Raw genomic sequence first — 14547 nt, forward strand, 5'->3', positions numbered from 1 at the left:
GCAATGACGTTTAAATCAGTGATATACATCTTTGTACATTTATTTTGCAAATTATTTTCAAATAATGATAATTGCTAATAATCATATCAATAATAATTGTATCTTTGATGCCATAACACCAAACAATTGACCATGCCTACTTAAGTAATGTACAGCGCTTAATAATTAATACAAATTAGTACCAACTCTCTCATACACTTAGCTATCGCAGGAACTCTCGTGGCGAATGAAAAAGAAAGGTGAGCTGCCTCTGATCATTAACTCTCATTAGCGCTCATCGTTTCGTGCCCTCGCTCGGTTACTACTGATACTAGCTCCCGCTATTTTCATTTTCATAAAACAAAACAGAAGAAAAACATTAAGCTTTGTGTCTGGGGCTCGATTCTTGAATTTATTCGCAAGAGAACCGTATGCGAAAATTCTTCTCTCAACAGAAATGTTACAAGTTGATTGGTTAAAAGCTATACGACAGCCATCGACTTGCAACTTTTCTGTAGGATCAACATTTGCGCATACGTTCTTGCGAATAAATTCAAGAATCGAGCCCTTCTGTATGTGTAAACGCACATATTAACGTAGTTGCTACACGCGCATTTTATGCGCCAAAATCTTGTATGGTATAAGTTTTCTGGATACTGCGCTGTTTTCTCTGTCGGCTCGTATTTATACGCCGAAATATGCGCAAACATGTAAATAAAAAAAGAAAGCACAATCGACGGGTAATACTGTTTAATATTTGAAAAATATAATATGAGTATAAAAGAAAGAAAATACATAAGTTATATGGCGAATTTTAAAAGTTGACTTTCTGACGCCTGTGTAGCAAAGTTCCACTTATTTAGGCAAATTAAGCAGTAAGATATATTTACATCTTTTAATATTTTTAAATATTTTAAACGTGCAGTTCTGCCTCGAAATGTGAATAAATTTAGTCATACGACTCGAGCCGCCAGAGACACGCGCGCGAAAAATTAACAGTAAAGAACAATTGTATATTTGTAAAACATGATTTCTTTATAAGCTCACATACGTTTTACTTCCTAATCTTTTCCTTATAGACATATATGTGCATTCAAGCATATAACAATAAAAATCGAACACCCTCGCGCGCATATACACACTCGAATGTATACGCATATACACAAAAATACTCTCTGTTGCTGGGAGAAATATTGTGATGTTTGAATTAATATTTCAAAAAAAGTAAGCGCAGAATATGTCGACAAATTGCTAGACAGACGATGTAAGAGTATAATGTTAAGTGATAGTATCTCGATGAGAGAGAGAGAAATTTTAATTTACACAATATGTTATTATTAAAATTGTCTTGAAATTGATCTATGCGTGTCGAACACAACAGCCTCGTTTTTCATTTCTTATCTATGTATATACATATGATATATCATAAGAAAACAAAAAGCTCTCTGAGAAGATCTCTTTCAAACATCTCGTCCCCTCCGAAGACCGAACTCGACAATTTTGAATAATACTTAAAATAAGTACACCGTACGAGTTGTAAATTTAACCGAAACCAGCTTGTTTGCAAAGATCGTGACTGGTTCATTAATATCAATAATTAGATAGGTGCACTACTGAAATACAGGCGCGACGAATCGACTGACGTAATCAAAAATGATATAAAAATAGAGGGAGTAGGACGACAACAATTTTCCCAGCGGAAAATCGTCTTGTACCATTTACTTTTTTTCCAATATCGCGCTACGGTATCATCTTACGGTATCCATTTGCCCTCGATAAAGTTGATACGTAAAGATGATACGTAAAGTGATACATAGAAAATTTCATCGGCTTCGTGTCACAAAATCGAATACTCGACTTGTGTGTAATCGATATCGATGTAAAATTATGAAAAATTTGTCGTGCTCGGAAGACCTAATGAAGAAATGCCTTCAAAAAAGCGATACTTTCATTTTTGGATCAAAAGATCTCGGCGTTCTCCGAGTGATTTTCCCGGTTCAATCAAGTGAATTAATGAACAATTTGATCTGGTGATCTTTGTCAGCGGATCAGATTGCTATTAATTCAGATAAACCGAGAAAACTCGAAGAATGCTGAGATCTTTTGATTATCATTACACACGCGATTGCCACGAGCTTGGCACGTGTCCCGTGACCAGCGTGAAATGTGAGCATATGACAAAGTTTACATGTATCTATAAATTATCGAGGTACCGTCTGTTGGACAAGGTGATTTCTTAGGTTTAGATCCCCATTAAACGCAACACTTAGTGCATCCTATGGCGGAACATCACGAAGCGTACATCCTATTAATTTCATGTTGATAACGTTCCTGAACTGCTTTCCTCTTGAGTTTGAATGCCGCGGTAACCAGACCCATGTCGGGTGACCATTGTTCTGCACACAGTTTCACCGCACCGGGTATTTCAAACCTTTGGAGCTTACCTACAAGCAACAGAAGTAGTCAAATAATAATAATGAACTCTATTGGTAATAGCAAAAATAGGAAAAAATATAGAAACGTACATTTCTTCGCTTGCTCAACAAGTTCTTGGAGTACCGCTTTCTCGATCTGTGGATTACTACAGAGTTCTTCAAGACTCTTTCCGGTTATGCCTAGATTACTGGCGATTTCTTCCAAATAATGTTGGTTAGGTACGACCAATGCCACTGTATACGCTTTATTCGCATCGCCATAGACGCATATGTTTTCTACGACAGGGCAAGTCTTTAACTCGGATTCGACTTTGCCTAAGGAAACGTACTCTCCGAGTTGCAGTTTAACCAAATCCTTCTTTCGGTCTGTAAATAAATATTCATCATCGGCGAGATATCAAAAATAAGAAACTGACGTGTGAATATTATATTTGTCTCATAGGGATAACAAGCTATTGTGCTTGCTATATTTTTTTGTGACCTACCAATAATCTTGATGGAACCATCTGCATGAATCTCGCCAATATCGCCGGTTCGGAACCATTGTCTGCCGTCCTCTTGGAAAAAGTCTTCTTTCGTTTTATCCGGTAGTTTATAGTAACCAGCGGAAACTATGTCGCCACCGATTACGATCTCTCCTCTGGGATGTGGATGATCTTTGACTCGATAACCAGCTTCTTCCCAATTCTCCAAACGGATATCGCAAACCGTAGTGGGTGCTCCGACTCTTCCTGTGGTTCTATCGTGCACTGAAAAAGATGTACGACATGACAACATAAACATCAAATATACGTTGCGGTTTAAAAATACATACTGTCCATAACGGTTGCGCAAGAAGACGTTTCCGTGAGACCATATCCTTGAGTTACGGTGACGCATAGGCAGAGTTTCACTTGATTATGAGTATCTGGACTGAGTGGAGCGCCTCCAGAAAGAATGAGCCTAACGCGACCACCGAGCACTTGTTTCGCGGCTCCAAAGATATATTTGTCGAAGAGAGGCGTTTCATAGCCTCGCTTCGTCCACTTCAGTTTGTATTCATATGCAAAATTGAAGATAGCTTGCCTGAACGGGCCAGATTTCTTCACTTTCTCGATTATTCCTTTGGAGATGCGATCGAGAATGAGCTGAAACAAACAATTTTATACTTAGCACTATTTGTAATAATTGTATGAAATAAGAAACAAATTTTTTTTATTTATAAATTGAATAATAAAAACATTTGCTTAGTGATAGAACAATTTTCTTTTTAAGCGAAAAATCTAGATAGTAAGAAGAAATTGAATAAATTGCAAAGATATTCACCGGTACTGCAGTTAAGCAAGTTGGATGTAGGACGGAAGCATCACCCTTTGATCCCCTCTGAATTTTGCTACTCGAGTCAATCAGCGTAAGCGGTGAGCTATAACCGATGGGCACTCCGTTTAAAAGACACACGCTCTCAGCCAGTAGCTCGAAGACATGAGCCAATGGCAAGAAACCGAGAAACAAATCGTCTGACTTGATTTCTACAGCGTCGCAGAATGCTTTTAGAGTGCTTATGATATTTTTATGAGAGAGAAGGACGCCTTTCGGAACTCCGGTCGAACCAGACGTGTACATAATTATAGCGGTGTCATCGCCCTTCGGCGAAGTAGCACTCGCAGTTGACTTATCACCCATTTTGATGACCTCGGCGAATGGTAGCAGTTGCACTCCATCCTGAAACAAAAGTAAGTAATAAAGAATACCTAAAAGAACTAAGAAAGCGACGTACTGGTTATAAGTGGCAGTACTGACATCAACGTTTATGTAATAACGTAATGACAGTCAATCACAGTCAATGTCACAGCTATTAAGCAAGAACTAGTTTTCAGAAGGAAATTTGCCAACAGATCTATGCGCAACACGTCTAATAACCGGTTATTCGAAATATTAGTTTTCTGATAACTATTTCATTAACACTATTATGTAACTATACAAAAGGAAAGTTGAACAAAAATTCTGTATACTTATGATTTAACGTTTAAAGTCATTTAAATGCCAATTCATATTAAAAACTAATATTTAAAATGTACCTTGTAACCTTTGGTGCTAGTCGGTTTGAGTTGATCTTCCATATAGATAATTTTCTTGACCTCCGGCAACATGTCCAGCATCCGTTTGAACTTTGGTAGAAGTTCATGGCTGGTAATGACAGTGTCTACTTCAGTTTCGTTGATACCGTGAGCGATAGCCTCGTCGCCTAAAGTCGCGTAGATCGTCACTACGGTGAAATTTTGCTTGAAGCATGCGTGTGCCGCTATCATCCATTCCGCTCTCGTCTCAGCGAAGATGACAATGTTGTTACGTGGCTTCATACCAAGTTCTACCAAACCTCGGCCGAAGGAAGAAGCCAGCTTATTGACGTCATTAAATGATTTCCATTTGTAATCTCCCATTTTATACTGAAAAACAGGTCGAATTCAACGATACAAAACTCTCTTCGATGTTGGTATTAAACACAATAATGAAAGTATACAGACATGTTGGTGCGTTTTAAGAATTCTTTTTCTTACGATTTTCTTTAATTTTTATTTCTCAACATATAGAGAACGTTTCACAGTAAGAGACGTTAGAAGATTTATTTATAAATATCTATGTTACCTTTTTGAAGATTCTGCCGTTAGGTTGAGGCTCATCCTCCTCTGCTAAGATTTGCCTTGTACCAAGGCACCTCTTATCGCCGTGCATCTTAACGACCCAAAGAAGCACCTTTTCCAGAGTATCGACCTTTTCGCGCTCGAGCATGACGTGCATCGGTTTCGGGGAGTCGACGCTTCTGTAAGTGATCTGATTTTCATCTTTGGAGATCGGACGGGCCTTGATTCTCCTGGAGGCCTTACGCTTCTCCCATGGTCGTTGAAGTATGAGATACACGGGGAAGGTCAGCAAGTCGTACACGTACGACAGAGCCTTGATCGCGTGGATCGCGCCGTAGATCCAGAACCCTTCCATTTCCCTGTTAAATAAAGGAATTACTTGATTAAGATACTCTCAGAAGTAATATTCGGTGCTTGTGCAACTTGAGAGCAGAGAAATTATAACAAGTGCAAAAATGTACGATAAATAAATACATTAATAAATGGATTTTTTTATTTTTCATGTACCTTCGAAAAAGATAATTGTAATTATATAATTTATACAATTATATAATTCAATCGTGGTGCTTTAACTTTTGCAGAAAAGAAAAGTTTGAATATTGGTTATCTACACTCTCGTGAAATTGTCTTATCGGACACAGCAGTATTATCTCTCGTTCTGCTTATCCAAGCAAATTATCTACTCAAGTAAGCAGTTCTGAAGCATAAACGAGAGTAAAGGCTGTCGGTCGGAATCATGCGTTGCAAACATAATTCAATAATAATTGAACATTATCTTGCACATGCGGGATAAGCAACCGATAAGCAAATTAATCATCGGGATTAATTCCTTCGTGGGATGGCTATCAACGAACTGGCGCCTTTTATCTATTTTAGCAGAATGATCGCATTAGATATAACACTTATCATGCTACGTGCGCAGGAAAGACAGAAGAAGCGGCTCTCAGAGACACAACATATCTATCAAGATCGATAAAGTGATAGGATAACAAGCTATTGAAGCAATAGGATACAAATTCAATCATACGTATCGACGGTACGCATCAACAATTATAAGAATGTAATTGTACTCCTGTAGCGAAGAACTAGAAAAGCATATCATTTAATTAATTTGACTTCTCTAGCGCATCGCCTCGAAGTGCGAAAATACCGCATTACTGTTTTTCGATGCTGATGCAAAACATAATATTTCCATTTAATCAACAAAAGTGTAAAAAATGTTCGATTATATCTCCTTTAATGTCGAGTGTGACATACATCGGCGAACGATTTTCACGCCGCTAATAAAAAGAAAATATCTCACACGTTGACGATATTTTTTACGATAAGACACCCCGTGTTTGAGAGTTAATCTAATCAATACTTAAATATCTAAGGATTTTGTTACCTGTTGCAAAAGATATATAATTTGTGAAGAAAACATTTTACAAATTTTTACATTTTTCTCTTTGTCATTTATCAAACAATTGATATAGCTACAAAAGATTCATACTAATATAGCAAGAAGAGTGATAATTTTACGACATACCCAAATGCTAGATTTAGCCATCAAGAGACACGGTAGTGTCTCGCGCCAAGTACACGCGAAGCGAGACCGCACCGTGACTCTTTTACGCGACGCGACGAGTTGCGAGTACTCGAGATGTTGAGATCTCAATAACGAGTGTTTATATTCACGAGAAAGAAATAAGTCTAAAAAGTTAATTTCTCTCAAGTCCGCTTCGATCATAGGTTTCGTGAGGTCAAGTCCGGTTCCGATAAAATATCAGTCCGCGCTGAGCCACGATTGCCACAAAGTCAATTTAGATCTGTGGACTTGCATATATATCGATTCCGTTGATTCCGTTTTATTCTGCTATTGATTGCGCCATATCGTATTCGCGATATACCGACCATCCCTGAACTTTATACGACGCACTTATGTCTCTCTCGCCTCTCTCCTCCTATACGTTATAGTTAGGTCAATACTTACTTCACACTGCATGGTTATTAATCAAGTTTCTTTTGATTTTGCTCGCTATTGTATCGATCGCGTATGTACCGGTCAGACACATATCACGCCGCATAAAACAGCTCACTTGATATTGCATACGAGAAGCAACTATGAGTTATGTCACATTCAGTTTCTGCAATTCGACTTGAAACGGCAAGTAGGTCTGACGCAAGCTTTGATTGATATCACGCAGTTTTGCAAGAGCATATACCGGAAGCAACAAACAACAGTTTTTTTCGTCAATAAGTTACACCTGCTTACAATTAGATAAAATGTTTTTAATAAGAATTTCGAAAAATCATGTTCATCTTTTATTGTCACAGTATAAACTGACTGTTGTTTTATTTCTTATCACATTAATCTTTTGCTTCGATATTATTGGTATTTACATTTGGTCGTCTGAACGCTAATTACAGTGCAAATAATTGTGTATCGTGTGTATTTTGGTAATCACCTTATTAATATATGCAAAAATATAATGCTGTTGCAAGTATAAAACGCAGATAGTAGTCACGTAGTCACAGCGACGTTCAAAGTTCATATGTTGCAAAATGTCTTCAAATAAATGTCAGACGCATTGCAAAGAGAAAATTATTTTATGATTTAAAAGCAACTAACAAAACAAATGTGTAATACCGAAAATTCTCACTACTTATACTAATTTGCAAATGGAGCTAAAACCGATTATATCGTTTCCGTCGTGAGAGCATTAAAACATTAGATATGAAATATACGATAACATACGATATAAAAAAGACAATATGAAATTAAATGTACATGAAGAGTCGTACAAGAAAAAACAGCACTTTCATAATTGCATAATTCGATGAATCTATGGTTGCAGTCCATTGATGCTACAAATCCTTTGAAGCGTTCCTCTTCTCCTTCTTTCTTCACTGAAAGAAAGGAGAAGAGGAATGCTTCGAAGCATTTGTAGTGTTAAGTGGACCGCAGCCTATAAGTAAAAGGAAAATAGAAAAATAGAGCCGAGGTATCGACGTATAAAGCCAGTCTTTAAATTGTTTTTTGAAAATTTTATGGAATGTTCATATAATCGATATAAAGACTGAATATTTCTTTGACTCAAGAAACTAATTTTTAAAAAATAACGATTGTTTTAAAGATAAAACCTTAAAAGAGGAAAAAACAAATTAGAGCCAAAGATAAAACTGTGAGAGGTTTATAATAATTATAATAAAAGTAGTCATGATATGCATTTAGGTAGTAAGGCGTTTTAAATGCGGATGGACGAGTGTGGTTAAGGAAAAATTTTTCATGTAACCCTTCCCAGCTATTGTAAGCTGAAGTAAATTCTATATTCTATTAAAAATAAGATCTCATTAAATATATTACAATATGTTAAATTAATTTAAATTATCAAAATTAAGTTGTAAATAGATGTAGCTTTATTTTATTATCAAATGCAATCATTTACTATAGCTCATGTCTCGTATTATATTGGTTTAAAAATGAGAAAAAAAATTTCATTAAACTGTCTACGTCATAAAATTTATGATTAGAAAAGCATTTGATGATACTGAAGAGCGTCCTGTATAACTATCAAAAAATTGAGATCTATTGTAAGTATTATAGATAGAGGAAGACACTGAGAGAGAATACGCAATCGAGATTTCAATCTTTACGGACTTTGAACGTCGCGAGTTCACGTTGCACGCGGCGGACGAATGGAGCCAACCGGTCTCTCGAGCCTTATCTGCAAGCATGCTATCCAAAGGGTCTCGTGCGTATGGCGGAAGTTAAAGGGGGACGAAGGGGTACCAGCTGTGCGGTAACAGGCATCTCACGGTCAAATGCCGGAGCATATCGTCCGGAGCTCTCGAGATCTCGCGGTCTATCTTTTTTTACCGATTTGCCCGCGCGCAACACACCCCCGTAAGCCGAATAAAAACTTTTCCCTCGCGGTCGCGGGACGGACGAAGTCCAACGAAAACGAATAGGAGTTACGACATGAGTTCAGATTACACTATGATTTGTTATTCTAATTGCAATGCGTCTGACGAAAAGATATATCCATAGGAACTTTGATTTTTATTTATAAGTATATTAAGACGAAAATTTGTAATTAAAAAAGACTAGACCATTGAATTTTGCAGGAGAAATATCAACACAGACAACATGGCAACGTAGGCAATAGTAAAAAATAAAATAAACTCATATTACAGTCACCCTTCATTCTATCTACAATGATGAGAAATCGATGTATCATGAAATATTCATTCTCTTCTCTCATATGCGGCGATTAAGAGGTCATTTTTATTTCAGTCTGCTTTCGGCATTCGGATGGAAAAGTTTTGCATTACTTGTGCAAGTATAATGTTAAAGTAATGATGCCTTATTACTGATTTGATTCAAACACGGTCTCCTATCGCACTTTTATTAAAAATTAATACAAAGAAGAGAGTGGCAGAGTCCATTAAAAATAAATTATCTTTATACATATGGCTTTTTCCTTGAGAACATAAATCGATGCAGGCTAAATCTATTTCTTGTAATGTATTTACTTATTAGCTTAACAATTAACATACTTTAACATGTTATCTGATATATTAATATACTGCAGTTAATATATTAAATGATATGTTAAAATACATGTAATCATGCAGAATACAAAATTTATTTTTAAAAATTACCATAGATAAAGCTCACAAACTACGTAGAAAGTGATTACATTTTAGTCCAAAGTTCAACAGTGCAGTCGTGTTGAATCTGACAACTTACTTGTATTCAGGCAAATAATTATTGTAAAAAAAATCACTCATAAAAACTCATAAAATATTTTTCCAAAGAGAATCACAATCGAACTTGTAATAATATCGATTGTTCAAATTCTTCGTGTTTACTATCGTTTTATACCGATAGCTGACCTAAATATCTCTGAGAAGAAATGGAGAAGGTATACTTACAAAATATATGTTCTATTCAATGCTAAACATAGCAGGGTAATTCTGAATTTATGTAACATGTCTGTACTAATTTGAATGACAGATTAGAATCACGCAGCCACATTTTATAAGTACTTGATATATATGATATTTTCTATCATACGATCTATGCTATTACATGATCACATATCGCATGCCGGTAACATCGACTTACATCGAGAACAAAATTGTCATGCTGGAAATAAGAAATAGATAATCAAAGCGACAGAAATAGTTAAAATAATAGCAACAGCCGTTCAACTAGCGACTAAATTGCAAAATACGCCACAGAATTCTACGGCGACATAAGAAAATTAAAAATAAGTGTGATAAAAATATCAGAACGAGAAGATTGCAGATATATAAATAGAGGAAAATATGACTATATGTAAGATGCGATTTAAATTGTAACGTATAGATGGGAATCGCAAAAAAAAAACGTGCTTGAACATTACGGCGAGGCGAGACAACTCAAGAAATTCGGGGATTCATCGAATGCGTTTCGAGAAGTCCTACATGCGACGGTGTAAGACCCACAGCACGTTTATGTTAACATCCGTGGGCCGTTCGCATCCGGGGGCGCAGAGAGTCGTAATAGTACAAGCGACAGCGAGATAGAAAATACAGCAGAGAGATCTCATGCGGGCGTTTGCAGCGTATGACGCGCGATGCATAACGGTGCAGGCTCATATACTATCTACGAGCTACGCAGCGCGGCATATCCCGTGCGTTTACGCTACGACTCACTGTTTATCGTCCACGATCATGGTGGCGGTTCTCTATCCGGTCGCTCTTACTTCCAAGATCAACACTTCACCCGGCGGGGTGCCTCGCTGTGCGCGATGCGATGCGGATTAATCGACACTGCAAGAAAAACCATTCCCAAAGTCGACAAAAGTTAGTGAGATCTCCGGGGTGCATGCGGTGCGGGGTGCATTCGACGCTCTTCGTCGTCGAAATGGCCCTCGACACGACAGTTAGGAGCCCTCGAGATCGTCTTGGCAGATATGTCGAGAGGACTTCTTGATCGTTCTCCCGACCTTCGTACTGTCGGGGCGTTATCGTGACGCGCTCGCCGATCGTTAAGAACGACAAATAAAGAGAATCGTTAATATCTGGAGGCGATTTATTGCAGTATAAACGATCGCAAATGCGAAGTATATTGTAATCTTTAAATGTTGTCTAAAATCTTTTAAATGTTGGAGTATTTAACGTATAAAAAATTAGTTTTGCGACGATACCGAAAAGACCATTTGCTGAATTATAAACTCCAGTAAATTGGAGCAAAGGTGACAAAATACATATTAAAGTTGGAAGAAACACACTCAAAACGTCAATACTTTACGTGTTTTAAATGCATCCACAGACGATAACATTCCATATCGCAAAATCTGTTCGGCTGTTTTATTTTCTTAAGTGCAGAAAACAAGACCATAAGTTTATGTAGCAAACTTACATTGCATGATAAATCGTGTTACGTACACGTCAAGTTGAACTGCTGCATATGTAACAACTTATACTTACACATATGCAAACAATGTAAAAAAAAAAGAAAGAAAAACACTAGTGAAATATTTAACGTTTTAATTATTCATAAAAAAAATTTATGAATAATGCAAACAGAAAGGCTCAACTGGACGTAAGTTAATAAGTCGCATATAACAAACTGATTTAAAAAAATATGCAAATGCGCGATTAATTTTCGCGCTATAAAAAGTATAATCAAGATATTGCTTGATAGGTCAGAATTACATCCGTCGCTTTGCCCGTTTAGCAAACAATGCGTGAGCTTTGACAGGCGGTATCATTTATGTATCGTTATAGCACTCCGAAGTGCACTTACGCAATGCAGAACCCGAGGAGACGGCAATGAGATGAATCGGTCCCTACGAAGAATGACCTCCGATACACGAAACGCCACGTTCGCGAAGGATTCTTCGATATCGTCCACAATTTGCCCGTCGCGCTCTTCACGGTCCGTTAACCGCGCGGCAACTGATGACTCGGTCAAGTGCACTTTGCCCCCGATACACGCCTGCACGTGTCAATTCGTGGCGGAATGCACGCATTGCAGTCGAAACCTGAGCGCAAAATGTTGCGCGATGACGACAGCGATCAGCCGATTAGCCGATTTCCTAGGTTCAACCCCTGCGGCACTGAGTTCATCTTTATTCTGTTACGTGTAATGTAAAGTCCAAACACGATTTTTTCCTAAACCGCGTTTTAACTCGCATTCGATTTGCATAAACTATACATTACGCGTGAATTCTTATCTTCGACACGAAGGTGCAAAGTGCAGCCGGTCAAAAAATTATCGAATTTAGATCGGATGAGAAAATCTCTTCATAAAATGAAATGTTTTGCGCGAAACGGACAAAATAAGACAGATGGTATTGACGACATACATATACAACATAACTGAGATAATGTAACAGAAAGTATAAAAATCGCAGACAAAGCATTTCTTCCCCCCTATCGCACCCAACCGACACGATACTTTGTATCTCCTTGCTACTTTTACGACCGTATCTCGAAGGGCAATGAATATGGACGAAGCATTATAATTATCGCAAGAAACGCGTACCTTGTGCTCGGCCCATTTTACGAAACTATTACGATCCAAAGTTCGCGTTTCCTGACGCAAATAACTATTCAGACTCGCCGATAAGAATCGACGGTACAAAGAACGAGGACAATGTTGATGATAGGCGGCGCCCGTTCAAGTTTAATCCGCTCCGCGAGATTGCATGAAATTTATTACCACAACGGTACCAACACACAACTTTATCTTTCTGTAATCAGAAATAAACATTTGATATGTAATTAATTTTGACGTACGTTAATTACATATAGAAACATGAAAAATCTAAACGCGCCAAGCAAATCGCGAACAATGTCGAAGAATTTTTCGCGAATGTGGACGGGACGACGTTTCGCAATGCCGCAAGGATTCGTCGTATAGGAGGAACAAGAATCTAAATTCACAAAGTGTCATGGCTATCAATACATCTCGGAGTTTCATTTTGCTTACTTTTCTGAAAAAAGAGTCAACCGAGTGTAATATGTATAAAACGTTTCAAAGAAACCATATGCTGACACAAAGACATGGGAAGTTACGTCAACTTCCCGTGTCTTTTTATCAGCAGTTTTATTTTAAACGCTTTACACACATATATGCTTTCTCAATTAATTATACAGTCTTATTTTTATGCTCCGTGTGAACAGTCGTTAACAAGTTGGTGAAAAGGTTAAATTCAATATATCAGCTTGTGTCTTTCGAGGATTAAAGTCCGCTGAGCATAATTATATTTCAAAACATTGAGTAATCAGGTTTTGTGTAACGCAACTACTCGCGGCGAGATTTTGCGCGTCTGGGCTTCTTTCCACTCGTTCGTTTTATCGGCGAGTCCGAAGTTCGATATCGTACGAGCGAAGACATACAGAAAGGACGTCGTAATACCGATAAAGGTCCGTCTACTGGCACTATTCCACGCGTTGCGTCATTACTTGTATTCGTGGCCGTCATTCACCGTTGTGTCATCACGACGCACACTCGCGACACGTTGCGATCGATTATACTTCCCGACACTCAACATTTATAAACTAATTTAAAAATTAACATAATTAAAATCAACGCGTGAATAATATTGTTTAACTTGCGTAAACGTAAGTGCCACGTTGTTATTATTTTGGATAAAGATCAAATCGTTTTAAGCGACACGAGTTAGTCTCAAAGTATTTTTTTTTTTGTATTGTTTGTACCTATATTTATTCGCATTATATTCGTACAGTACTAAATAGCTATGTATTCGTGTAGAAATCATAAAAATAATCAAATTAAACTGATTATATTATTTTTGAAAACTATATGTCAGCCAAAAATATCTCCGCTTCGATATTTAGAGATAGACATTTTAAAAACGAAAGGGTTGAAATTTATGTTGTATATTTATTGTAGAATAAATTGAAATAGTCATAAAAAGGGCACGAAATAGCTTGCTTTAATATGAATTGTGACGAGCGTTAATGACTGTTCCTATGAATCATCACATGTTTCTGAGAATCGCAAAAGGCATTGCCCTCTTTAAAGAAATACTGTCGTTTACTTCACTGTTTTTATTCATACTTTGAAGATAAGCTTTCCTTTAAATTATCTCTAGGTTTACGTTCACGCTAATTATATTATAAGCGCATTTAGAGTCACGAACAGATATCGTTCTTCCTTCCGTGACGTACGTACTACACCAACCTTGATTAACTTCGTTCAACAAAACGGGTATCGGCAATAACGCTACTGACCCAATTTTACGAGCACACACATACTTTAAAGCACATAGAAATAAACTGCACTCATATCCGCAACACACGGATGACCCGTCCTCCACGACGCATTTAGCGAACGTGACACAATCGCATATGCAAGATAATTCGACACCGCACTAACAAGCTTCTAAGGATTGTAACTTAACACGAGTCAAATAAGACAGAACCGAACGTTCACTGTTATTCGTTGTATATCGTTGGTAGAATAATTATTTATGGAAAGAGTTCAAGGAGAACATAAATATCTAGGATCA

General features: G+C 37.3%; 1 protein-coding gene across 9 annotated transcripts in view; it reads right to left on the reverse strand.

Moving 5' to 3' along the window:
* Window positions 1-24: 24 nt before the first annotated feature.
* The window catches only part of LOC139768385 (long-chain-fatty-acid--CoA ligase 4-like), a 30335-nt gene continuing 15812 nt past the window's right edge, over window positions 25-14547 (reverse strand). For 4 of the 9 annotated variants that reach the window (XM_071698526.1, XM_071698525.1, XM_071698523.1 and 1 more), the window contains exons 2-8: window positions 5040-5394; window positions 4472-4840; window positions 3720-4115; window positions 3229-3541; window positions 2900-3163; window positions 2505-2780; window positions 25-2423 (exon numbers count right to left, since the gene is read on the reverse strand). In XM_071698526.1, the coding sequence (XP_071554627.1) occupies window positions 2269-2423; window positions 2505-2780; window positions 2900-3163; window positions 3229-3541; window positions 3720-4115; window positions 4472-4840; window positions 5040-5390 (2124 nt within the window). In that variant the 5' untranslated portion in view covers window positions 5391-5394 and the 3' untranslated portion in view covers window positions 25-2268. Of the gene's footprint in view, window positions 2424-2504; window positions 2781-2899; window positions 3164-3228; window positions 3542-3719; window positions 4116-4471; window positions 4841-5039; window positions 5395-10717; window positions 10835-14547 lie in introns of those variants that run through there. The other 5 variants (XM_071698520.1, XM_071698521.1, XM_071698522.1 and 2 more) reach the window with 3 other exon arrangements.

This window comes from Temnothorax nylanderi, unplaced genomic scaffold (genome assembly GCF_030848795.1).
Source record: "Temnothorax nylanderi isolate EJ_2023f unplaced genomic scaffold, tnyl_v1.0 TNYL_tig0016_pilon, whole genome shotgun sequence".
Classification (NCBI taxonomy): Eukaryota; Metazoa; Arthropoda; class Insecta; order Hymenoptera; family Formicidae; genus Temnothorax; species Temnothorax nylanderi.